This window comes from Aquila chrysaetos, chromosome 6, assembly GCF_900496995.4.
Source record: "Aquila chrysaetos chrysaetos chromosome 6, bAquChr1.4, whole genome shotgun sequence".
Lineage (NCBI taxonomy): Eukaryota > Metazoa > Chordata > Aves > Accipitriformes > Accipitridae > Aquila > Aquila chrysaetos.
The window spans coordinates 30,743,353-30,768,566 of NC_044009.1; the positions used below are offsets into that span (position 1 = coordinate 30,743,353).

The 25,214-nt window shown below is 37.2% G+C and overlaps 1 protein-coding gene across 2 annotated transcripts in view; it reads left to right on the top strand.

Moving 5' to 3' along the window:
* SLC25A12 (solute carrier family 25 member 12) overlaps positions 1-25,214 on the top strand; it is a 52,340-nt gene that overhangs the window by 21,341 nt on the left and 5,785 nt on the right. For both annotated transcript variants that reach the window (XR_005932664.1, XM_030018842.2), the window contains exons 6-14: positions 2,312-2,458; positions 3,514-3,652; positions 5,007-5,100; positions 5,735-5,819; positions 12,127-12,211; positions 12,676-12,834; positions 16,081-16,133; positions 16,330-16,410; positions 24,833-24,973. Coding sequence is in view for 1 of the 2 variants with exons in the window: in XM_030018842.2 (XP_029874702.1) it covers positions 2,312-2,458; positions 3,514-3,652; positions 5,007-5,100; positions 5,735-5,819; positions 12,127-12,211; positions 12,676-12,834; positions 16,081-16,133; positions 16,330-16,410; positions 24,833-24,973 (984 nt within the window). In the remaining variant the exon portion in view is untranslated. The remainder of the gene's footprint in view (positions 1-2,311; positions 2,459-3,513; positions 3,653-5,006; positions 5,101-5,734; positions 5,820-12,126; positions 12,212-12,675; positions 12,835-16,080; positions 16,134-16,329; positions 16,411-24,832; positions 24,974-25,214) is intronic.

Genomic DNA, 25,214 nt, shown 5'->3' on the forward strand with positions numbered 1-25,214 from the left:
TTCTCTCACATGTAATGGGAGTTTGGTCTTAAATGCAGCCAACTTAAGTGGGAGGCACATCTGCTTTCCTGAGATGTTGCTGAAGCACCTTCTAGGGATCAGGCTTTAAAGGATTTCACTCATAGAACTGGACTTTGTGCTAAGCCAAAAAGTTAAAGTAAAGGCATATTATGAATTGAACATTAGACTAGAAGGAAGTAAAGGAAGACATCAGTTATAAAGGATGGAGGAAGAGAGAAATAGGAGAAATGTACATTATAATTCATGAGAAAGGAGTTCACAGAATTGTAGGTAATTGTACTGAATTCCATAAATTAACATTCAGTGGTCACCCTATGATATAACTTAAGAGTTTCTGTCTAGCAGAAAAACAGATTATGCACTTCCAGAGCTGGCCTTTGGTACAATATAGTTTTGGACATGCTGTCTTAAAGTAGGGAGGGATAGATGTGCTTTGATATATTCTGTAATTGTTGTCCAGGATAAAAATAGATCATAGAATCGTAGAATAGTTTGGGTTGGAAGGGACCTTTAAAGGTTATCTAGTCCAACCCCCCTGCAATGACCAGGGACACCTTCAACTAGATCAGGTTGCTCAGAGCCCTGTCCAGCCTGACCTTGAATTTTTCCAGGGATGGGGAATCTACCACCTCTCTGGGCAACCTGTTCCAGCGTTTCACCACCCTCATCGTAAAAAATTTCTTCCTTATATCTAGTCTGAATCTACCGTCTTTTAGTTTAAAACCATTACCCCTTGTCCGATCGCAACAAGCCCTACTAAAAAGTCTGTCCCCATTTTTCTTATAAGCCCCCTTTAGGTATTGAAAGGCTGCAATAAGGTCCCCTTGGAGCCCTCTCTTCTCCAGGCTGAACAACCCCAGCTCTCTCAGCCTGTCCTCATAAGAGAGGTGTTCCATCCCTCTGATCGTTTTTGTGGCCCTCCTCTGGAGCCACTCCAACAGGTTCATGTCTTTCCTGTACTGAGCTGTATCTAGATCTAGAGCAGATTCTAGAAAAATGTATCTAACTAGACAGGATCTGAAGTCTTTATTGTAAATTGAGATACTGGAGTTTGGCACAGTCTTTCAAGGTATAACTTGATGTTACTTTCAAGGAATAAACTGTGTCCTGCGTTCGATACTACATATTTTAAGTGATCCCAGGCACAAATTCAGGACACTAGTGCAGAAAAAACCCAGATTGCTAGTGTCAAGAATCTTTTTGTTGGGAACCCAGGGCTAAGTGATAAAAATCTTCTGGTTTTATGTTTATTGCTCCAAGACACTGTCATGTAACATACAGTAACCTCTTACTGTCATCATATAATAAAGCCCCTTAGTAGGGAAGGGTAGTATGGGCTGCGGTAATTTCGATGCGTACGCAAGTTGGATATTGTTGTCCCTCCTTTTAGGTCAGATTGTTTTTCTTATTTTGTGTAACAGCATCTTGTGGGGTTTGGGACTTGGATCAGAGCAGGCTTGTTGCACCCTGATCTGGAAACCTTGATCTTGAGGTTATAAGAGTTGAGAAATTACTGTAAAGGTGATGTAAGCTAGATAGTTTGCCCTCTTCTTGTTGTCTGTCAGATCATGGTTATTATTTTAGCTGCTTCTAGAAGTCTGAATGACAGCTGAATGTGCTTTATTGTTTGCTTGAATAGAAGGAAACAACTTTTTCTGGACATAGAATTTACAACCATCATTATTATCTTGAGGTTAGGTTACTGCAGTGTGCTTTATATGAAGGTTTTTACAGATTGTATAGGAGTTTTAAATTGCCTGAAATGAGTGACCATTTCTGACATTATGGGAGGTAGCTGTTGGGGGCAATCTAAATCTATATTATATAATTTTCACTGTTCTCCTGTTTATTTTCAAGTACTTTTCAATGAGTTAGCTTATAATAGGCCAGTCATATTTCATCTTGGATGTGTAAGAGATCAGCTCACTTTGAGTCTTCAAGATCAGTATCAGAAGTTTCTCTAGCAGTTAAGTATTTAATAAAGGAATAGGTAGCAGACAGGACATGGGCATGTGAAGTTTATTTCCCAAATCATTTAGTGAAAGTGCGTATTTCTTTACAGTTGAATTGAGGCTTTTCTTTGACAGAGGAATGAATCTGTGGATAGAATCAGTATGCAGACTTCTTGTTTTAGTTGAGCTGGCCTTTAACTTTAAACTGCAGTTGTGCTGTGGTCTACATGGGCAGACGTATTGAGGCATGCTGTAAGAATATGAACTTAGTGAGAGTTTTGTGAACAGTGAGTTACAGAATTTGCTTCTAATCTGCTGTTTCTGAATATTCATTCTAGGAGCTGCAGTCAGAACATGCAAGACAAGCCTTTGCATTGAAGGACAAAAATAAGAGTGGTATGATAACTGGGCTGGACTTCAGTGACATCATGGTTACCCTTCGCTCGCATATGCTAACTCCATTTGTAGAAGAAAATTTAGTTTCAGTAAGTGTAAAGAAAAATGCCTTGAATTCAGCGTTTGATAGCTGTAGTGTTTTAAGATGTTACTGCTTCTCTCCCACTTTGTTTTCTCCTACCTGTTTATCACTGCCTTGGTGCTAGAGATTATCACCCTCATAACAGAGTGGGCAGGGTGAAACATGGCAGCACTCCTTGGCTTCAGTAGTGGAAAAGTTTGGCAGTCTGGTTTACATGCTTAAAGTGCCATTGGAAACAGTTTGACTTAGTCTACTATACTTTCCACTAAAGCAGGGCAAACTGTACTTGGCACAGAAAGAACATTAATTTAGGACAAAAGCATCTAATTTTTGTATTTGAATATATGATAGATCTCAAAAGGTGGAGGCTACTTACAGTTTTGTCCTTTTATATACTCTTACATTCTTTTCTTTTTCAGATCAGAATTTGGAAAATCAGTATGTAGATTCTAGAGGTACAATGGTTATGGCTGTGATAGTCTGGCAAGATCTGTAGGTAAAGTAATGACATAAAAGTTATAAACTAAAAGTATATAGTTTAAAAAGTATATAAGAATGAAAGTTATATAAATATAAAGTAATAACTTTTATCTTACTATTTTACCTGTAAATCTTGCCTAGCCTAACTAATAAGGCATACTGTCTTCCATAAAATTTATAGTATCTACTAACTTTAGACTTTGAAATAAATGGTCACTGCTGTATGTGATGCAAGAAGTCAGTTTGTGCCTTTAAAGTAGCATTTTCATGCATTTCTGTATTAAAAATGGAGAGTATTAGAAAAATACTCAGTGACACATTTAGTTTATCAGATAAATTGAATAATAATCTACTTGTGTGTTTATTTCCTGATTATTTCCTAATGTTCAATTTTTACAAAAAAATGGTATCCTGTCTAGTAATTCTCCCCTCATGTTTCTATTAAAAAGATCTTAAAATTACAGGAATAGAAAGATATCTTTAATTCTTTCCTTATTTGCCCAAATGAATGTTTCTGTAATTTCTGATAAGATGTTGTAAAAGGGCTTAAGGCACTTAACTGCATTAATTTAATTTTTAAAGGTAGCTGGTGGAACTGTTTCACATCAGGTCAGCTTCTCCTATTTCAATGCATTTAATGACCTGTTGAATAACATGGATCTTGTTAGGAAGATATACAGTAATATAGCAGGTACAAGAAGAGATGTCGAAGTCACAAAAGGTAAAGTATATTTCCTACGCTTCATTAATTTTTTAGTTCTGTCCAATTTGTAATCTAGTGTTGCATATGGGTTGAGGCAAGTCAGAAGCTGCAATAGTATGCAAGGTTAGGGCTACTGTGAAAGTGTTTAAAGGGTGATTTTCATCCTCACAGGTTAGTAAAGATTTTCAGCTAGCTCATTAAGGAGAAGAATTGGGATTCTGGCAGGACCTGTGTTGGCCTTACTAGTTTGAATGGTAACTGCAAGTCAGTGTATTATTGAGGATTTTACTACTCCTTGAAAGGGATACATTGTTGCTTAGAGATAGAAAGTACCTAGGGAATGTGATAGAATGGGTTAAGTTTGAAAATCCAATCATCAGTAATCTCCATGTTGTTTTAGCTCTAGTTACTTTATCCATGATTAAATCTTTTTTTAAAAAATGATAATAATTTATTACTTCTTAATGCTTACTTGCCTGAGTGGTTTTATATATAGTTTATGTCTCTTAGGGCGTAGCTAATCCCTGTACATATGAAAGGTTGCCATATTTCAGTCTTGCCGCAGGTATGAGTGGATTGCATTTGTAGCCATTTTATGACAGATTTTATCACTGATTTTATTACCTGTATGGATGGGACCAGCCAAGCCTATGTGTGGTAAAAAGCATGCTAAGTTCCCTTTTTTTTTTATTTCCCTTCTCTGTTTGGCTTATGTTAATATGCTCTGCATACTTTTGTCCCTAAAGTAAAGCATAAAATGCCTGTCCTCATCCTCTAAACTGTGCTAACAAATTGCCTAGCAATGTTTTTTGGTGCAGATGCATAAATACATTCTTGCTTGGATTTGTGCTGTGGAAAAAAGCTACTGTGTTTTCACTGCTCAGACTTGTTTACTGTAGCTTGCCAATTATGTCATGAACATGTCATGTAATATGGCTAGATGAATACCTAAGCTTGGGGTCATTCAGAGCTAGGAAAGAAAGAAATTTGGACGTGATGGCAGTAGATGAGTCAGTTGCCCTTAAAGCTGTGAATAATGGACCATTATTCTGGTCTCGTGATTCTTGTTTCTGAAGTTCTGCAAAACACAAATTGTGGGTGTGGTTTTATTAAGCTTGATAATAAGAGGATTTTTGTTGACTCTGATGAATTCTTACTGTAAATCACAGTTGTGGAGTTAGACTTGCTCTGTGTTGCAAAGGCCTGTTTCATGATAGATGTTCTCCTAAAGATATCTTTTTCCTTTGTATTATGGATTTTGTTTCTTGGTGATAGATTTCGTTTTTATGATATGAAGTTATTTGTGAGCATTTAAAGAGGAAATTTGACAAATAATACAATTGCTTTATTTCTCTTTCCCTTTTAAATCCAGAGGAATTTACCCACTCTGCAATCCGCTTTGGACAAGTTACACCACTGGAAATAGATATCCTCTACCAACTGGCAGATTTATACAGTGTTACTGGGTAACATAATAATTAATTTTATCATTTTACAATCATTGTTTTGCTGTTTTCTGTGTGAAAACTACTAATTTTCATCTTAATTTTAAACAGTTCTGTGTTCCATTGTATTTCGTTACAGGAATTTATTCAGTGTAAACTGACTTTGCTGTATGCATGGGTTTTGTAAGTGAACTGTGTATATCATGCACAATTAATAATTGTCATATTACAGGTATACACATAAAATAGCAAAATACATTACAGTATTCCCAAAAGGCTACAATGCATTGGTATTGCTAACTTTAAGTATTGATGATGTTTTGCATGGGTCTTTAACGCATGTGAAATCTTACATAGGAATGCCTAGAAATAGCTTAATTTTTATATTATATCCCTTATTACTAGTAATCAAGAACTTGCTTCTGAATAATCCAAGTTCCCTTTATCTCCACTTGCGAGCTACAGGAAGAGAATGCCTTCTAACTCCAAGCATTCTTTATTGCAGTGGAGCAAACTTCTTAGATGTGCATTTAAATATGACAGGTGGTTTTTTTTAAACTCAGGATGTATTTTGTGGGGTGTGGCTAGGAATACTGTATTGAATATGTTTGATGTTTTATCTAACAGTCATTTGCTTTCTATCTCTTGTGGAAAGGCGCTTAACTTTGGCAGATATTGAGAGGATAGCACCGCTGGCTGAAGGTGCATTACCTTACAACTTGGCAGAACTCCAGAGGCAGGTAGGTAGAAGAAGAATAAAATTGTTGAAGTTAAGTGTTTACATGTACTTGCATACGAAAAATGAGAATAATACACTTTAAATATTAGATTGCCAACAAGTGAAACATGCTGTGTGTATCACTATAAGGATAGAAGTGGGGCAGACTACTGAGCATGTGTCTAAACAAGATATTAAATGTCATATTGAAGGATGGCCTGTTCAGATATGAGCAGGTATAGATACTTGGATTCTTTACTGTGAATACATTTGTTCACTCCTGAAAAGGCCTTTCACTTCACTAAATAATCTAACTTTGTAATTATATAATTATTTTTAGATAGTGTGGTGGGTTGACCCTGGCTGGATGCCAGGTGCCCACCAAAGCCACTCTGTCACTCCTCTCCTCAGCTGGGCAGGGAAGAGAAAATATAACGAAAGGCTCATGGGTTGAGATAAGGATGGGGAAATCTCTCAGCAATTACTGTCACGGGCAAAACTGACTCAACATGGGGAAATTAGTTTCATTTATTACCAATCAAAATCAGAGTAGGGTAATAAAAAAAAAAAAACCTAAATCTTAAAACACCTTTCCCCCACCTCTCCCTTCTTCCCAGGCTTAGCTTTACTCCTGAATTCTCTACCTCCTCCCCCCGCAGCGGCGCAGAGGGACGGGGAATGGGGGTTGGGGTCAGTTCATCACACGTTGTTTCTGCCGCTCCTTCCTCCTCAGGGGAGGACTCCTCGCACTCTTCCCCTGCTCCGGCGTGGGGTCCCTCCCACAGGAGACAGTCCTCCATGAACTTCTCCAATGTGAGACCTTCCCACGGGCTGCAGTTTTTCATGAACTGCTCCAGCGTGGGTCCCTTCCACGGGGTGCAGTCCTTCAGGAGCACACTGCTCCAGCGTGGGTCCCCCGTAGGGTCACAAGTCCTGCCAGGAAACCTGCTCCAGCGCGGGCTGCCCACAGGGTCACAGCCTCCTTTGGGCATCCACCTGCTCCGGCGTGGGGTCCTCCACGAGCTGCAGGTGGATATCTGCTCCACCGTGGACCTCCATGGGCTGCAGTGGGACAGCCTGCCTCACCATGGTCTTCCCCACGGGCTGCAGGGGAATCTCTGCTCTGACGCCTGGAGCACCTACTCCTTCTCACTCTCCTCTCTCTGCTGCTATTGTTCTGTGCAGGGTTTTTTTTTTTCCCCTTCTTAAATACGTTATCCCAGAGGTGCTACCACCATCGCTGGTGGGCTTGGCCTTAGCCAGTAATGGGTTCTTGGAGCCAGCTAGCATTGGCTTTGTCGGACATGGGGGAAGCTTCTAGCAGCTTCTTAGAGAAGCCACCCCTGTAGCCCCCCACCACTACCAAAACCTTGCCACGCAAACCCAGTACAGATAGTAAAAAATATGAGTATTAAATGCAAGGCTTATAAATGTGTTCTTTTTTGAAAAATTGGGTGAAATGATTGGCTTAACCATTTATCTAAAATGATCATTGAATCTTACTGTACTTGTTGGCTATCTACCCTAGACAGTAGAAGGGGAATTCATATTTATTGGAACTGATGAAAAGGGTAGAACTGGAAGATGAAAAATAGCAGAGTAGAATGTTAGCCCTCTATTTCACCAGACCTTTACATTCATGTTTGCTAGCTTTGCTTTTATCATAGTTTCCTTATTAAACATATACACGTATAGTACAGCATAAAAGCCCCAGGCTGTGTAGTAGGATTTTGAATATAAATTACTTCTAACTTCAGTGACTCTTCTTACAACTGTAAGAACTGAAGATTTAGGACCAAACATTATGCAGGTGTTTAGCTTATGTTTAGACTTTCTGCCACAGTTACTGGGTACTATTCTGCTCACTTCCAGTATAGCCTTGCGAGTTTGTGTTAAAAATAAATCTAGATTTTGGAGTCTTATCTTCACTGTATTTTTGGTTCAACATATAATCTGAGAGGTTTTCTTTTGCAAGGAGATCTGTCTAATGCTAGTTAAGTTGTGAATTAAGTTTTACCTTAACCTTCATCTAAGGTTGAATCTGAAGTACCGCTGATAGTGAAACTTGCAACATAATGGGGCATCTGCTGTGCTGCTAGTAGAAATATTCCATTCCATTCCATTCCATTCCATATATATTGTATGGAAATCCTTTTTCTGAAGCATTTTGTAGGTGACTGCTTTCATCAGAGTAATTGAGGGGGAATTAACTCAACTGTTAATAATGTAAAGATAATAATGCACTCGGGGAAAATCCTTGAAATGGTTACACAGCAGATTCAGAAAGGAAGACATACATACATGGTGAATTACATAGTTGCATAATCATAAAATACATAGGCTGGTTGCACATTGGTGTTTATTATGCGAAACAAAAAAAAATAGGATCTGATCTTAAAAGTTTCTGGTGTGCAATCTTTTATTTATTTTTAGTGTCAGAACTTCATGAGAAATTGCTATTCCACACAGAGCTGTACATTCTCGAATAAGCTTTACAAGAAAATACAATAGTGTTCATCTGAACCAGTGTATTTTGCTCCAAGAACGTCTCCACATCCCCTTTCCCTCTGTAATACACAAAGGGAAGTAGGATATCTAATTCTTAAGATCTTGTATGAGCATATCCCATAGTTCTGACTAAATACATCTTTGTGTACTCAGTCGATAAATACAGTTTTTCATCCTGAGGGTTCCCATTTTCTTACAATGTCTAAACAAGTCAAATTCTCTCTCTTTCAGTCTGTGTTAGGAGTTCATGGGGTGTCTATCAAGACATCTGAGGGTTCTGATTCCCAAGTGGGCATAGCCTGGCTTGGGCTGGCTTCTGCTCCCAGTTGTCCACATCTTGCTTGGTATGCAGACAGCTGAGCTTCTTAGGAATCAACTGAATAGCCACATCTTGCATTTATGACAATCTGATGCTCGTGATGAGTTGCGTTAAAATGCTGCTCCTGAATTGCGGTGATTCAGCAACTGATTCCCAAGTAGCTCAGCCATCTGGGCTGTTGGGGCCAGAGGACGTGAAGCTAGCAGCGATACCTTTGTGAGCCATTCCAAGGTACACTGTCTCTCACAAAGTGAAATTCAGATTCTCTACCCTGCTGATGCTAGTGACAGTACTGCTGCAGGGTGGTCTGAGATGAAGTGGCAGCACAGTGACAAAATCACCTGTGCCTTGTTCACCACATGAATGTCCTGTATTTGCCAGTGGATGAGGGGTCCCAGGAGTCTTATCTGAAAATGAAAGTTTGCATTTATAAAGCATTTTATTTCTTAGCTCACTTTTTATGCATATTGCAAAGAAGTTCCTTCAAGCAGTTATGTCCACTGTAAAATCTAGGGTATGTATCAGTTACAGGGAAATCTTTAATTAGTTCAACTGTTATGGTTGAAAAATTGTCCTATATGGAATATAGCAAGTCTTCCATATGTGGGACTTCGAGTGTATTTTGGTTACTGTTGTTACAGGTGGATTTGGTCATTCAGTTCTCTTTCAAACAAATTGGTCCAAAACACAGTATCTGGTCTGTCCTTAATGTTACTGCTCTGTTGTCCTTGGGTGATAAGACATATCTGAGTCAATGAAGTGAGTGTCCAAAACCTACTTGGTGGTAACTGTCTTCCTATGGATTCCTGAAGACAAGAATGATGGAATGGTTTGACACAGAGATGTGTGTACAATGTTTATCCAGACTAATGAGAAGTATCTTTGATGAAGTTTTGTAATTGCATTCCTAACCGCCAACTTTGGTTTTAATAAGTGTCTTTGTGGCACTCACCTTTCTGAGTAGACAAAATCCTGACTTGTTTTATTTTACACTTCAGAATTACCTTTGTAGGTTGGCACTGTTATAAAATGAGCTCACTGATAAAAGTTTCACTCATCACTAGAACAGAATATACTCTTTTAACATTCTTGGAGTAATACATTATATCTTCATCCTATTCTATGTTCTGTGTCAAGAGTACAGCAGAAAGCAAAGTAATGTAATTTTCTTTGATTTATAAGGAACAGTCTTTTACTAGACCTTATCCTAATTGAACCTTATGTTACCTTATTTAACTGTATTGACAAAATGAAAGATATCCCTTCATGGAAGAGAGAATATCATCCCAGTGAGGTCCAGCTGTCCCTGGAAAATAAAAACAAGTCTGTAATCACTTTTATATAATTAAAAAATTCCTTCTTAAAGGAAAATCTAAATTTTTACATAAAGTCACTCTGTGTAGATGTGGTGGAAATGCAAATTAGCCTGCTTTCAACCATGTTTACTTTGTTGTCAATTTTTTCATTGTGTAAGATTTTCTTAAAGCCTAGCAGCTGAATATCCTATGGAGATGACAGCTACAGTAATTTTCTGTTTATAAATATTCATGATTTGAAAGCTATAGCATTAATTACATTGATTTACATATCCATCTGAACACACAAGTAAACTGCAAACTTTGTGAACACTTATTTAATAGTATAAAAGTGACATTTTCTTCAGAAAGAATTTAATTTTTAACATCCAGTGACGTGTTCGTTAAGATTAATGTCTGAATGTAATGATCAGATTTTGATGAGAACTGTGTGGAGCTTAGAAGAAAAAGAATAACCTTAGAACAGCTAAAAGGAAGCAGGTATGCTAAACTATGAGAATATTTTTGTGAAATGAAGAACCAGTCCTGCTTCTAAGCCTTTTTGGGGTATTATTATGGCATGTGTCTTTTATTTACATGAATCAAGAAAATATCTCTCTATTTCAGAATTGTTTTTTGTGGTTATTTTGTTTTTATTATGATTTTGGGGTTTTTTTTTTTTTTTTGGTAGGAAGACTTAATTGTTTTGAGAATAGTGAGGACATTCTTCAGATTTGTTGCTTCTGTTTGCTTGTAAGGGCAATACATTTGATTTATGCTTTTTTATGCTGGTTCTCATGTGCAGTTTATAATTTTGGTGCTACCTAGAATTTCTCTGTTCTTCTCTGTTAAGCTATATTGTTGGGGGAGGAAAATGTCTTGTGGAAGGAAATGGTGGTAGCTGTATCTTTTTCTTCTGCGGAAAAACTGTATAAAATATAACTCATGTTTTTTTACGGGTAATGATCCCATCTTAATCTCATAGGCTTTTGTCCTACGTTGTGTACGTACAGTGTAACATTACGCAATAAAGGCAGGTTTTTCCATATCCAGTGTAATACCAGGCCAAACAGAGTAGCTTATACTGAGGTACATGCTGTCTTTTCTGTGGGTATTCCACCTTTCAGAGCTTCAGTAAGCTGAACGTAACTTAGTTAAGAAGCCTTGGTGAGTTAGCTGTGAAATGTGCATGCAATAATCTTTGTGGAGAATTCATAATGTGCATCAGAGCAAAGCCTTCTGTAGCAGTCTGAGGTCTGTATACGTTCCAGCTGTGCTGTCAGGAGCGTATCTGCTAATGATATAGGGTGCTTTTAAGAAAAACAGGTTTGTGTTTGGGAGATGTGCTTTGGTATCTGCTTTAATATGGAGTTTAACAGTTAATATCTAGGCCACTTATATAGCCCAGATAAGTTATACTGCATAATATAAATTCTTCGCTAATCCCCTTATTTACGTTTGGAAGAAAATTTGGCCCATCTTGCATACTTCAAAGTGCAAGTTTATGAACACTTACATCTTGTTTATCAGTTACCTTTTTTCTGATAAGTGTCTAATAATATGATTGAGTCTCTGCAAATATTTTCTGTGCAGACTTGTATTTATTTAGAACACTAATACCTTTATAGTAGTGTATGTGATTGAAGTGAGTGAGGTCATCATTTTATCTGTAAATTATCAACTGCCTGAAAAAGTCTTCTGAAGAATACTTTGGGGAATAATTGACTTTTTGCTTGTTTTGAAGACATGAAATGTCATGTTTATGCTATGTATTAATGTATATGTTATTTTAAAATATATCCTGTGCTGATAGATGCTGTCTGTGAGATGCTGAATTCGTTTTGAGATACTGAATTTTATTTGAGCCAAAAGGGGATTCCATGCCTTATAAATTCAAAGGCAACAGAATGGAAAGTAGCAAAGTTGTTTTGAGTTTCTGTCTACTCTTTCTTGACCATAGTTGTTTCGGTTATACTAGGAATATGTAAGGAACAATGTTTTCTGAAAGGAGTATTTGAAAAATGTGTTTCATTCATTAGATGTAATAGAAGTTGAATAGTAATTTTTTTTTTTTCCCTCAACATAAAGCTACCAATTTTTATCGGATTCTTTCTGTAACATTATAAAAGCCAATTCACTGGCATCTTTGTTTTCCCATGCAGATTTTCAAGTGTTTTTTTGTTTTTTTGTTTCTTTTCCTCACACAGCAATCTTTTGGAGAGTTAGGCAGGCCTATCTGGCTCCAGGTAGCTGAGTCAGCTTACAGGTTCACTTTGGGTTCAATTGCTGGAGGTGAGTAATATTTCTGGTTTCTGTTTCAAGCTTGTGTTAGTTTAACACTGTCTTGCCAGACTACTTGGTCTCATCTAAGGTGCATTTCTTGGTTATACACGTGCAGAATTGGAAGGTGGAACCACTTTTGGTTGTGCCATTCCCTTTCTTTCCATATTGCTTCTGTTCTAGTATCCTTCCACAGTCCTCTGAAACTCTACTCCAGTAACGAATTTCCTTACTGGTAATTCACATTGGTTTTCTTTGTTCTACACGCCTTGTTTTATGTAATAATGTAATCCATTCTCCTTGAGACTTTTTTCTAGACTTTCAATATTGTCCTTTCTTACTTCCAAGATAGCAGAGATCTTACCAGCTTATATGTGCTTTGTGTTTAAATAAATGTTGTAGAAAATCATCATAATAATTATATACTACACCAACAATGATGTTGCAGAAATAATACTCCAAATGCTTTCTTACAGCTGTTGGTGCTACTGCGGTGTATCCCATAGACCTGGTGAAGACACGTATGCAGAATCAGCGCTCCTCTGGTTCAGTCGTAGGAGAGTTGATGTATAAAAACAGCTTTGACTGCTTTAAAAAGGTTTTGCGTTTTGAAGGCTTTTTTGGTCTTTACAGAGGTAAGTGAATAAAAATATATATATATATATCAAGTTGGGGATTTTCTGCCCTTCTGTTTGTTTGTTTTTTTTTTTTTAATACCTCAACAGCTAGTTTCTTATAGGAAAACCAGGAAACTTGATATCATGTACAATTTTGCTTCTGTTTCATAGAGCTCAGTATTTATCTTCCCTCGAGCATTGTTCGTCATAAACAATTGCTGGGAAAAACTGGGCGGTTTTTTGTTGTTACTGATTTGCTTCTTGTTGCTTAGATTGTTTAAAGTCTTTAATTTTGGGGGTGTGAGTGTTGTGGACATGATTGTTTTCTCATAAACTGAGGATTGTAACTCTTGGCTGGCGGCAAACATCAGGAGCAGATTAGCATCTGAGGAATAAAGATCCATTTTACTGCAAATATTTTTTGTTAAGAGGCAAAAACCAGTCATTTTGAAATGTACCTGTTAAACTGGATGCCAGATGTTATGCCTCATACTTTTGCAGGTAGTGGGACTTGTTTTATGATTTTACTCCATGAACAAGAAATTGCATCCTGCTGTTGTATTATGTTGCTCTATTTTACTTTAAAATATCAACAGTGGAACTCATAAAAGTTGTAATTTAAAAAAAGAAAAAAACCTCCTCTAAAATACAGGTTAAGAATTCAAAGCAACTTTTTATCAGTTTTATCAGTTAGACGGGAAGCTATCTTATATCTTGTTTTAGTTTAGGAGAAGATTCTGAAAGGGTTTTTATCACATCAGTAAGGTGACTTACATAGAGGGTACATGCTAGCCAGTCCTCTGAAATTGATATTTAGTTGAATTCTCTATTTTTAATTGTCATTTCACATAACTTAGTGAAATGCACAATTTTCCTAAGGATCAGTAAGGTATTTAATTGGCACACTTTTTTTTTAGTTGGAGCAAAGTCTCTCACTTCTGTGATGGTCCCAGCCTTTTTTTCTGCTTTGCAATGTGTTCTGTCAATGAAGATGATGGACAGTGTCCTTTAAGGACAGTATCTGAGAAGTTTTTGCATGTGAAAGTCTGTGGATTCTAGCTAAAGAGTTTTTTGTAATCTTGCAGGATTTTGCTATGCAAGTGAGTAGAGGGAGGAGTATGTCAGTGAAAGTGTTAATGAAATAGGTGTAATCTCCGTAAATTATGTCTTACTGGTAAATTGTTTTCCTTTTTTGTTGCTAAATCTTTCACAAAAGCAAATACAGCTTGAGTTACATTTATGAGACTATTTCTTTCTTTTCCTGTTCCCCCCTAACCACATGGTTTTGCACAGCAGCTTCTGAAACTGATCATTTGTCATTTTTATTTTTGTTTTCTAACCTTTCTCAAACACTTTGAAATCAAGGATGATTCTATTGATAAGTTAAAAGCAATGCTTTACACTTGAGAAAAAATGTGCTTGTTTGAAAAAATGTCAGTTTGTTAAACCTTTTAATAATCTGTTTAATAATTGTCTTCAAGATTGTTTACCATAAGAAGTTCATGTAGTTATTTTGAAAATGTTACAGTTAATGGTCAGCATGTTACTAAGGTCTTGGACTCATAGAATTAGATGGTCTGTGGAAATACATTAAACTAAACTACCGAAACATTTATGGAGTTGACTGTGGGTCTGTCACTGGGTTCTTATGTTCCCGAGCTGGATTATCCTAATTGTATTGTAATATAACGGTACAATGTAGTTGTTTTCTGCAGTTTAAAAAATATAACTGAATGCATACTGGAAGGTTCATATTATTAAATAAAAACTTACAATTTTTGCTCAAAAAAATTATGACACACTTGAATCCTGGCATCCAACTTCAGAACGAATGAAGTGTCTTCTAAGGTCCCTCACTAGACCATGCAGGGTCTCAGGTTCTCTGGCACACCAAATGTGTGTGCCCAATGAGTTCAGCTGCATAAAAGGGAGTGGGGGGGTTGTCTTGTGGTGTTTTGTCTGGTAGTTTGGGGGTTTTTAAAGAGTAGGCACTGCAGAACTGTGCTGGGAGGGCAGCATTTCTTTTTGTTACTGTCAGCCTTTCTTTGTATTTAATAACTACCTTTCCTCAGCATAGTAAGTCTGTAAATTGCACAGAAAGTACTACCTTGGAAGAAAACACTACACTGCCTATATTAACTGCTGCACTTTCTATTTAGGTGTGTTTGCTCTGAGCTTCCTTTTAAGGAAGTAGTATAAAAATTCTGCAGGCTGGGTACTTTTGGTAATTTTGAACACTTTTAATGAATTTTTAGCTATTATTGTTTTCACTTAATGGATAGTTGAAAACTGCATTGATACAGTTTTGTTGCTGTCACCTGATATTTGATAAAATTAGCATGGGATTTTTTGTTAGTTAGCTTGCAAACACTTTTGACACACTGGTATTCCCTAACCATGGAATAACATTAGGAAATGAACACTTCTAATAAAAATAAGCCTTTTGAGTTTTATAATCTATACATATGCCAAAATGATTGCGGAGAAAATGAATTTAAAAATAACAGATACTGTTATAATCTTGTATGCTAGGAAGTTAAGACTGCCATCTACTGATTTTTTTCTTAAACCTATTAGTTCCTAGAAAAGTATATGTGCTTTTGTCAAATGGCAGTTCATTTTGATAGTAGCTATATTCCAGGAGCAAGGACCTTTTCAAAATCGGTTTCTGTACACTAATGCTTCCTCTTGGTGAGATAAAAAATACTTAGCATGAACTTCTTTAAACCCTATTAATACTACTACCATGTTGGACTGAACAAGAGAAAATCCTTTATATCCTTAGTTGACTGGAGCCTTCAGAAAACTCAGGTTAGTAAGTCAAGTAGAAATGAGTTGATAATTTATCATAGTCATGTGTATATCTCACAATTACTCTCCTATTTTAAAAAGTATTTGCAAGCTTTATGGGAAAATGATATTAAGGGGCTAAAAAAGTCAAACAAACTCTTAACATAGTAGACATATCCAAGGTATATGTTCAGTCCTTACCTTTTTTTTCCTTCTGTACAGCAACAACATCAGGCTTGCCTTGGTTGTGGAAGGCAGATCTGGTCACCCTTTTCATTACCATTTTCAACAGAAGTCTTAATATAAAATTGTATTGGTATGAACATGCACTGCTCTAGCAGTATCATATACACAAATGCCATCTGCCTCAAAGGGTATCCCATGTGCAGAAAGGCATTTCTGTAGAGCTCTTATAAAATACTAGTTTCTATATTAGGAAGATAATGTTGCCTTATGATGTCTTTGTTTCTATAGGCTTGTTACCACAGCTGATAGGTGTTGCTCCAGAAAAGGCTATTAAGCTAACTGTACGTATCTTTTTTTTTCCCCCCCTCCCCCGGCATCCTTTTGTTTGTTAACATACACAGGATTTATTTCCTAAAATGTGTGAAGGATGACTACTTACAAGCATTCTAATATATATGGTTGCGGATGTACTTGATATATGTTAATAAGGAGGAAAAATAACTTAAAATTGGGTGTAATGTATTGTATCTTTATTAGGTTAATGACTTTGTCAGAGACAAATTTACTAAGAAAGATGGTTCCATTCCACTCCCTGCAGAGGTCCTTGCTGGAGGCTGTGTAAGTATCCATCCTGTATTCCTAGGGAAAATTGATTCTCAGTCACATGCAGTATAGTTGGAATGACAGTTAATGGGTGTGCTTTGTTGATTTGAACAGAACTGTTCTTTTTTCTCCCAGTCACAAGAACTAAAAAAAGTACTTTTTCTGTTTGGAAAGCTTTGCATACTTCTGAGTTGAGTTCCCTTGGAATTACGTGCTTGAACAATTTCTTTTGGCCCGGTTTCTAACTTTCAGTTTCAGCAGTGGTTTTATTCACAAAAGGCTAAAGAGAGGGTGCCTTTTTTCTCTCTCTCCATACTTGGGTTGGTGTTCATGGTTAGTTTGGAAAGATAGAGGTAGTCCTTGAGAATGGATTATAGAGATCATGTTTGAGTTTCTTTCAGTGGGGACGGGGAGCTAGAACAGTTTAAAAAAATCTTATTTCTTGCTGAAGATTTTAAGAAGGAAAAGAAATACACTCTTCAACTTGCTATATGTGACATTTTTCTGTTTATGAAAATGTGGAAAAATTGAACAGTGTAGTCTTACCTTTCAGATTAACAGGTATGAGTGAATTTTCTGTTTAAATGACTTTGTCTAAAATGTAGCTACATTACTCCAGACACTAACTACGTCCATCATCTAAATACAGTTCAAAACCAAATTGTGTTTTCGTTGAGATTGAGGGCTGTAATGCAGTGGATCCCTTAGCAATCTGTAAGTGGTTTGAATTGATATTGATGATAGGGGTTTTTTGGGGTTTTTTTTTTTTTTTTGATTGTGCATATTGGCTTATTTCATTTGTGGGATTCCCCAGCAGTTGTTAACCCTATAAAATGTTGAAGGCTTAAGTTAGGTTTCTTTTGTAGTGGAGAACACTAATAACTTCCAGTTGAGTAGGCTGACAGGCTGGTATAAAACCTCCTCAGCTTACAACAAAACCTGGGGCAGAAAGGTTGTTGACCTCTGCAAACTTTTAATTCAAAGAAGCAGCCCTGAAGGGAGGCTGCTTATAGTTCTGTCTGATTGAATTTGGCAGCCTGCTACATGCTTGAGTCTTCACCTGTCAGTGTACAAAGTTTATTTTCTGAGAAATGTGAGAAAGCAGCTGTGATGTATAGCTAGCAAAAGACTAACCTTTTTCTGGAAAGCTCAATAACACAGAAAGCACATACAGGTCATTTGTAACAGAATTGAATATAATTAATCAGTGGTTTTCTCTGTGTTGTGGTTAAATTAATAATTAAAATCAAACATCTGAGAATCAGTTGTATTATTTTACATTTTTTTGTAGTGAAATGTATAATATTACATTCATTAGAGGCTTTTCCACTTCCTTGTAAGGTATTCCTTTTTCAAAATAACTTTATTGTCTTACTGTAGTGAACATGCAAAAATTGGGGGGAAATCTGAGTTTCAGATAAGCTTTCAGAAATTTGGATGTTTCTGTGAAGCTGAGCAGATTTATAATCTGTCCAAACAGAACCTTTTCTTCTAGCTCACTGTCTTAGCTGATATTCTTATCTCCTTTTTCAAGATAATACTTATCTCACTCAATCTGGGAGAATTTTAAAAAAGTTGGCTAGTTGGCTTCTGTAGGAGAGGAGTTGGCCACACTTTAGCAACCTCAGGGATGTTCATTTCTTTGTAGCCTCCTCTGGATCATCTGATACCTTACCAGTTGGTGACTTTTCTGTCTGTACTGCTGCTTAGTTCCATTTTAGCAATTTCACTTCTTCCTAAATACCAGAATCTTTATTAGCAAGCTTATAAAGTTTATTCTAAAAGTCTGGAAGTGTCAGTTGACTAAAGCAGTAGCAAGTTGATGTGTTAGTCTTTCTGTTTCTCATCCTTAGTAATTTTCATGCTCATTGTGACAGCTCTTTTCAATGTTGACTTGCTTGGAAATAGTGTTGTTCTTCACACTTCTGGTGTTCATTGTATGCTATTTTTCTACAAAATATTCTGAGACATAACCAACAGTTACATCCGAGGAAGTGCCACAAGTGAGCTTAGTCCATTTCTATGTGCAGGGGCACGCAAGGCTTTCTGTTTGGGTGATGCTACCTTTCTTCTTCATTTTTCCTTTAGTCTGTTCCTTTACTCTCTGTTAGTACAAAATGATGTGGGACTGTTTGGGTTTTATATATGCTGAAATTATTTTCAGCATCTGGATTTAGGTAACCTGTTTTTTTGTGGCTTTTCTTTATTGTTTGACACCTAAGTATTTTGCTAATAGTACACTCTAAATATAGGCTAAATTCAAAACATGCTTTTTACTTTGTCATAACATCAGAAGAAACAGCATTATGCCCTTATGTAGATCTCAGAGATGTACTTATTACTGTCTCTGACCATCACTTGCCTGTGTTTAGTGTTGAACCTTCTGATTAGTAGGAATAATGCACTTTTTCATCATTTCTGGTGTGGAACTGGTAGTGGATGAGCAAGCCATATTTTCAGCCGTTTTATAGAGTTTGCAACAGAGGCCTTCCTGACCTTCGAAGGTCCACCCTCTTGTGAGCCGTACAAAAGCACATTGTGCATGCCACAGTCCTCAACTAGGAACAAAAAAAATTCTTGTGAGGAAGTGGAGGCAGCTTGGGAAGGGCTCCAGCAGATCTAGCAAATTCTCCTCTCTGGATGGCAGTGCCGTATCAAAGCCTATGTATGGTGTTACAGTCTTCTAAGACCCACACATGAGGACAGGTGAAACCTTTGACATTAAGACAGTAGTGATTCAAGAGAACCTGCGTAGGCTGTTCGGTATCCTCAGCTATGGAGAGGAGCAAGAAGTGCTATACCATCCAGTAAAGGGGCTGCCCACAGACATGTGCCTGCCCCAGAAATGGTAGCTCCGAGAGACTGGATCTCTTTGGCCAAAATCTTACTTCTCAGGCTCCAATTATTCTGAGCTCCTGTAAAGTTATGGAATAAACTCCCGTTCCCAGCAAGAGGAAATGTCTTCATTCTCGTAGCCGTTAAGAAAGACATCCGCCCACGCAGTGACCTGTTCATATGGTCAGCTGCCTGTCTGTTGTCTTTCCTTCCTTACTGCAGGGCAGGGACCTCCCGCAGGCAGCCTGTGTCCTGTGCTCCTTGAAACCTACCTGCTAGCTGCTGGGCAATGTAAATGTCTTTGGGAAGTGTAGGGTCTGCTCTGTCAGAGCCCAAATATTCCCAGCTGCTCCCAAGCTGTAGCTGTATTTGAAATCTGCAGAACAGCTACGTGGGGCAGCTCAGTTACAGCGGTCAGGTCATACCTGTCAATGAAAGGGCTCTGGTCCCTGATGGGTGAAACTGATATCCCATCTTTCTACTTTCCCGAGAGTATGCTGGTTTGTTAATCATCAACAGCACTATCCACACTTACGCATGTTCAGAGCAAACAATTTCTTTCCCTACTGTTACTGTAATTAATTGAATTACATTTCATTGTAATTCAGTGATTAGCCTGCATTCCTGCCTTTGGAGTTTTCAGCTACCATTAGCTTTGAGTTGCAGGGGGACTGAGTGAGGCTTCGGCAATGCTTTCGTGTATCCCGACAGCAGCTGGGAAGCAGAGAGCGCATACCTGATATGGACAGTGCTTCTCAAAGGAATTTACACGCATGACGCATGTGAGTACATTGTGAAGGGCAAGATGCTGTAGGACAACTGTCCTCAGTTGGGAAGTGATGTTGAAGTAGACATCTAATGCTATGTAAATGATCCATAAGTAATGTTACAGTAGACAAAGATGCTGTGATTTTAAGCTGTAATTCCTATGAGTTACACAGGAAAATAATGGCTTCTTCCCATCAATGCAGCTGCATGGTGCTTAGCATTTTGAATGGATGAATCCTGTTTCATCAGAAAGATGTTTCCGATTCATGCTGCAGGGAGGAAGAGGATGTGGGGTGCCAGACAGAAAGGGTCTAAGAACCCTTCTTGGAGGTGTAGGCAATGCATCTGTTGATGATTAGGGGTTGTGTATGTGTGTTTGCACATACATACACATAGAAGGCCAAATCTACCACTGATTTAAAAACTCATATATTTAAACATTAAATGTAACATTTAGTCTAAATATTTCGGTATATTTGTAAAAATATTTTTCATATGTATTTATACGTACACACAAACATGTATATAGGCTTATCAGGCAAATAGCTATGTGTCAAATACTTATTTTTGAAAAAAATATTTAAATGTTACTGTTTTTATTTAACAAACACAAAAATGAATTATAGCTGTCGGTACTTTTCCTTCAAAATCTTGAAGATACTGTACTTCTTTTAATATACTTTAAACAGATAAAGTTAGAAGCAGCATTAAACTTTACTGCTTTATCTTGATCTCAACTTTGGACATTTAAAGTTAGGGAGAAATTTATTCTTTAGTAAAAAAGACAGTAAGCTTACTGTAGGTGCATGAACAATGACAGCTTTGCCTCGAGAAAGAAGTGCAAGTTCTTTTTGATGTTTTTAAACTAGACTGTTTTAAGTAACGTCTTATTTTAGCTGCTTGTATGGGACATACTTGTGGTCCAGGATGTGGTGGCTTCAAAAAGGAAGGAAGGAAGGAAGGGCTTGAAATAGGCCTCTCCCCCTTTGTAGCATATGCCTCTCGGGTGGAATTGGAAAGGGCAAGAGGTCTCATGTTGCAGGGTCATTTGTGTATTTCCTTCAGCCTTTGGCATGTCATGGGGCGTTTGCTGTGGGATCTCAAACTACATCTTTTCTCTCATAACCTTTGCTGTCAGATTTAGTTCCTTTATTTGCTCCTTGTAGAGTTATTTTACATGACATTAAGGTTAAGTAGAAGCTTTTATTACTGGTATTTTTGATGTGTATGAATAACCTCCATTCAGAAACAAATTTGTCAACCTTTTTTAAAGTGTCTGTTGTAATTTATGTGTGAAAGGAGTTTTTTTTTGTGGGGGAAATCTAGATTTAGTGCACCTTCCCCAAAAGAAATTCAAGGACTGCAATATATACCTCTGTGTGTATATACACGTGCACGTGTATTTAACATACATAGCTGACAGCTGAAGTAAGATATTTTGAAAAAGAATGACAGTGATTGCCACTGACTTGCACAGAAGCACGGAGATTTGTATTGCAACCCTGCACACTCCCAGTTCATTTTTATTTGGAGATCCTTTGAGTCACTCTCCTCTGCACCCTCTTCTGGGGAGTGCTCTTCCTTTGTTCCCCAGGCAGCACTTTTCTCTGCCTCACAGGTTCTTCCTCAGATAGATAGGCAGCCATTTACTTGAAAAAAACTCAAAACCAAACAAAAAATGACCCTTGCATTCATTTAAAAAAAAATACACAATGAAAAAGTGAGTTTTCTTGTGTTACATGTTCTGTATTAAAATCAATGCTTGTCTTGTCTGTACTTGTGATGTGTCTAAGGACCTAACAGATTCACGCAATTCCTGTGAATTCAGTGCTCCTCTTCATGTGAATCAAATCACTGCTGTGCAGAAAAGTTTGCTGAGCTCCAAGTATAACACTATGAAAAGTCAAGACTTGGATAGAAATACATATTGCTAATAGGGAGTATTTAACTGGGTATCTTGACAGTTACAGCTCTTTTTGAGAAAGCTGCCGGTCGAGAAGTTTGTCAACACTGTAAATACTCAATGTTCGAAGTGTTAATATAATTAAAGAGCTTTTCAGATGGTTTTGTACTGATAATATAAGTATATGTTAGGGTTTTCCTTATATTTTATTTTGCTCAATAACCCAATCATCAAGTAATATTTTAATATTAATATTGTCATAATATATAAATCTGTATTAACTATATACAATTTGTAATGTATATATAATTAGTATTGCTACTAAATTATTAAATGTGTTGTGTTTAGAGTCTTCTCTTCATTTCTGTATTAGAAGAGGGCTGTTGCTGATTTTAACAGAAATGTAGGCAGTTGGGCACCTAGGAGAGGAGAATGTTAATTGCAGGAAGATTGAATTCAGGGTAGAAAATGGAAATGTTTATGAATTGGCCTATTTGTGTTTCTATGGTGGGTGTTAGGCAAATAGGAAGAGTTATTTTGGCTGCTCTGCAGGATGTGCTAATTTATAACATTGAAAATAAAAAATGGAATTTCACATACATATGTAAACAAAGAATGCATATGTAATAGGCAGGTAGCTGGTAATTGTCTGGAAGGAGTGAATTGCTAGCTTAGTGTCTAAAGTTAAAGTTATTTGAATTTTTTGTGTGGTGCGTTATATTATGTAGTAAGAGCATTCTGCTTAGTGTTTTATCTACCAAAATTATTTTTAAAAATTATGTAGGGAAATGAGAAACATTTGAAATTGGTTTTCTGTTTAGTGCAATATGAACAAAAAAATCGGTTATTGTTTAACAGAACTTGCCAGATGCAAATTTTATTTAGATTGGAACTTGGCCTGGCAGGACAGCCATTTCATCTTGCACGTATAGGTGTGTATGAACTGGGAAAGAAGAGGTGAGAGGAGAAGTAAAGAGAGTCCGAAGAATGGCTTTGCACATGAGTGGTGTCAGGTAACAGTAAACACTGTGCAGTAAGTCCAAGGAACAGAGAAGATGGGATCCGTTTGGCTGGTCTGGGAGTTCTAGTGATCTTCCTGATGGTTGCAGTAAATGTCCACAAAAATGTAGGCTTTGATTTTCTTTCAGAGAAGTGAAGAAGCGAGGGAATAAAATGGAAGATTAACAACCTAGACTGATTATTTGAGTGGGAAGTGTTAAAGATAGTAACTACTACAGTGGAGATAATTAAGCAAAAGCAGGAGTTGATCTCCCACTGTTTGGGTCAAGGTGCTTTAGTAAAGCCATAACAGTGATGATTCTACATGTCAACATTGAGTGAAGTAATAAACGGTGCTTGCAATTAAAGGATGGCAGTGTGCTCAGCAAAGGTTCAGTGAAGTATCGGGTGCTTGGTCAGTGAACATTTTGATGCTTCGTGCCCCCTATCCCGTAGATGGTACCCAAGTGCTTGGTTGTTCTCAGTAAGAGCTGTTGAGGTTTGCAATGCTCTTTTGTCTCAAGTCTAGAATAATTCAAGTTACGAACTTCTAAGGCGTGCTTCAACGCCAATCTCAAGTTTATTCTGCCTGCTGCTGGAGAGAGGAAGATTGTGCTATAGGCAGAAAGGATTAGCGTTCATTAGTTCTGAATCAATTAGCAGAGAACACCATGGGTGCTGTCCAGGAGGTGCTGTAGCAGACTATTGATTTTTACTTCACACACACCCACACACACCCCGAGCATCACAAAGAGAGTTTATTTCCTGGGCAGTTTGGAAGTGGAAAAAAGCTTTAATTGCAGATGTTCCGCATCTTTTTCCTTCAGTAAAGTTTGATGGGTTGGAGGAATAGATCAGGTTTAAGAGCAGCTTTTAGATTGTGGAAGAAATGCTTTTTAAAGTTGGCTGTATTCAACTGGTTATATGCCATAAATTTTAAGGAAGTGTTTTTAATTTTTAAAAGAACAAAGGTGACTTAGGAAGAGGGGGAAAAAGAAAGCTTAGTAAAATTTAGCTGTTTTGTGATTAACCACACACTTCTCCAGAAATGAATGGTAGTACCTACAGCAAACCAGGGAGAAGTCTAAACATAATTTTAAATAGGTTTACGTGCTTCTGAAACTGAACTGTCAGATTGAATCTCTCTCAAATCTGAAACATAGTTCTTTGAAAGTCTTTGGTTAAAGTGAAGAATCTGAAGCAGCTCTGCAACACTATTGCTAGGAAGTTTGCAAGAATAGTCCTTCAGCACTGCTAACAGAATATTTCCTGCATGTAAAATCTGTCATGCTCAGCTCAGAGAAAGATAATGACTCCTGTTTCTATCTAGTATCATATTTTGAAATGTTGCTCTTCCTATTTAAATTTTATATTTTGTTTCCACTTAGGACAATTAAAGGCTGCTAAACAAAACTCCAAACACCTTTTCTAATAATTTAAAATTACACCATTAAATGCAAATTTACTTCTTAAACAGCATCACCACTAAATGCAAATAACATGTCTACACATTGGTGATGGATTATTATTGAATAAACATAAGGTCGTCTTTATATGTGTTTGATGCTCTAGTAGCACAAGTCTAGTGATTATTTTAGTTTAGTATTTCATGAAATATCTGATAGACTTTTAAACACAACCACGACTTTTAGAAAGTGGTATCAAGGAGAAAAGCAGAGACAAACTGAGTTAATCCACCTCTGTGGACTATAAATATATAAATGTAAAAATTTATTTCATACAAACCCATCATTTCTGATTCAGGGCTTTTAACTTCCAGACAGGTGCTTTATTAAATATCTCTTGTCTATCTTTACGTGAGAATATCAGCCAATGCAGTAAGAAATGAAGGCACTCAGCACCTTGCAGAAGTCAACCTGTCACCACATGCTCTAGTAACGCAATTTACTTTCTTTTTCTTTGGGTTTGCAGGCAGGAGCTTCCCAGGTCATCTTCACTAATCCTCTGGAGATTGTAAAGATTCGGTTGCAGGTAGCAGGAGAAATTACTACAGGACCCAGAGTCAGTGCCCTCTCTGTTATAAAAGATTTAGGCATTCTTGGTCTTTATAAGGTATGTATTTCTGCTTTGAGCAGCTTCACCATTTTATGTTTTATAAAACATAAACTTTTATACTGTTGTAACAAAAGCTGTTAAAAACAAAGACATCTTTTGAATTTAAAACCAATCTCTTCCTGCAGGGCAGCCCCACAGTGGAAAACTGAAGAAAACCCACTTGTATATTAAGGCAGTGGGATACAAAAAAATACTCCCCCATTCTATCCTTTGGGCTTTTATGCCAAGCTACAGGGAG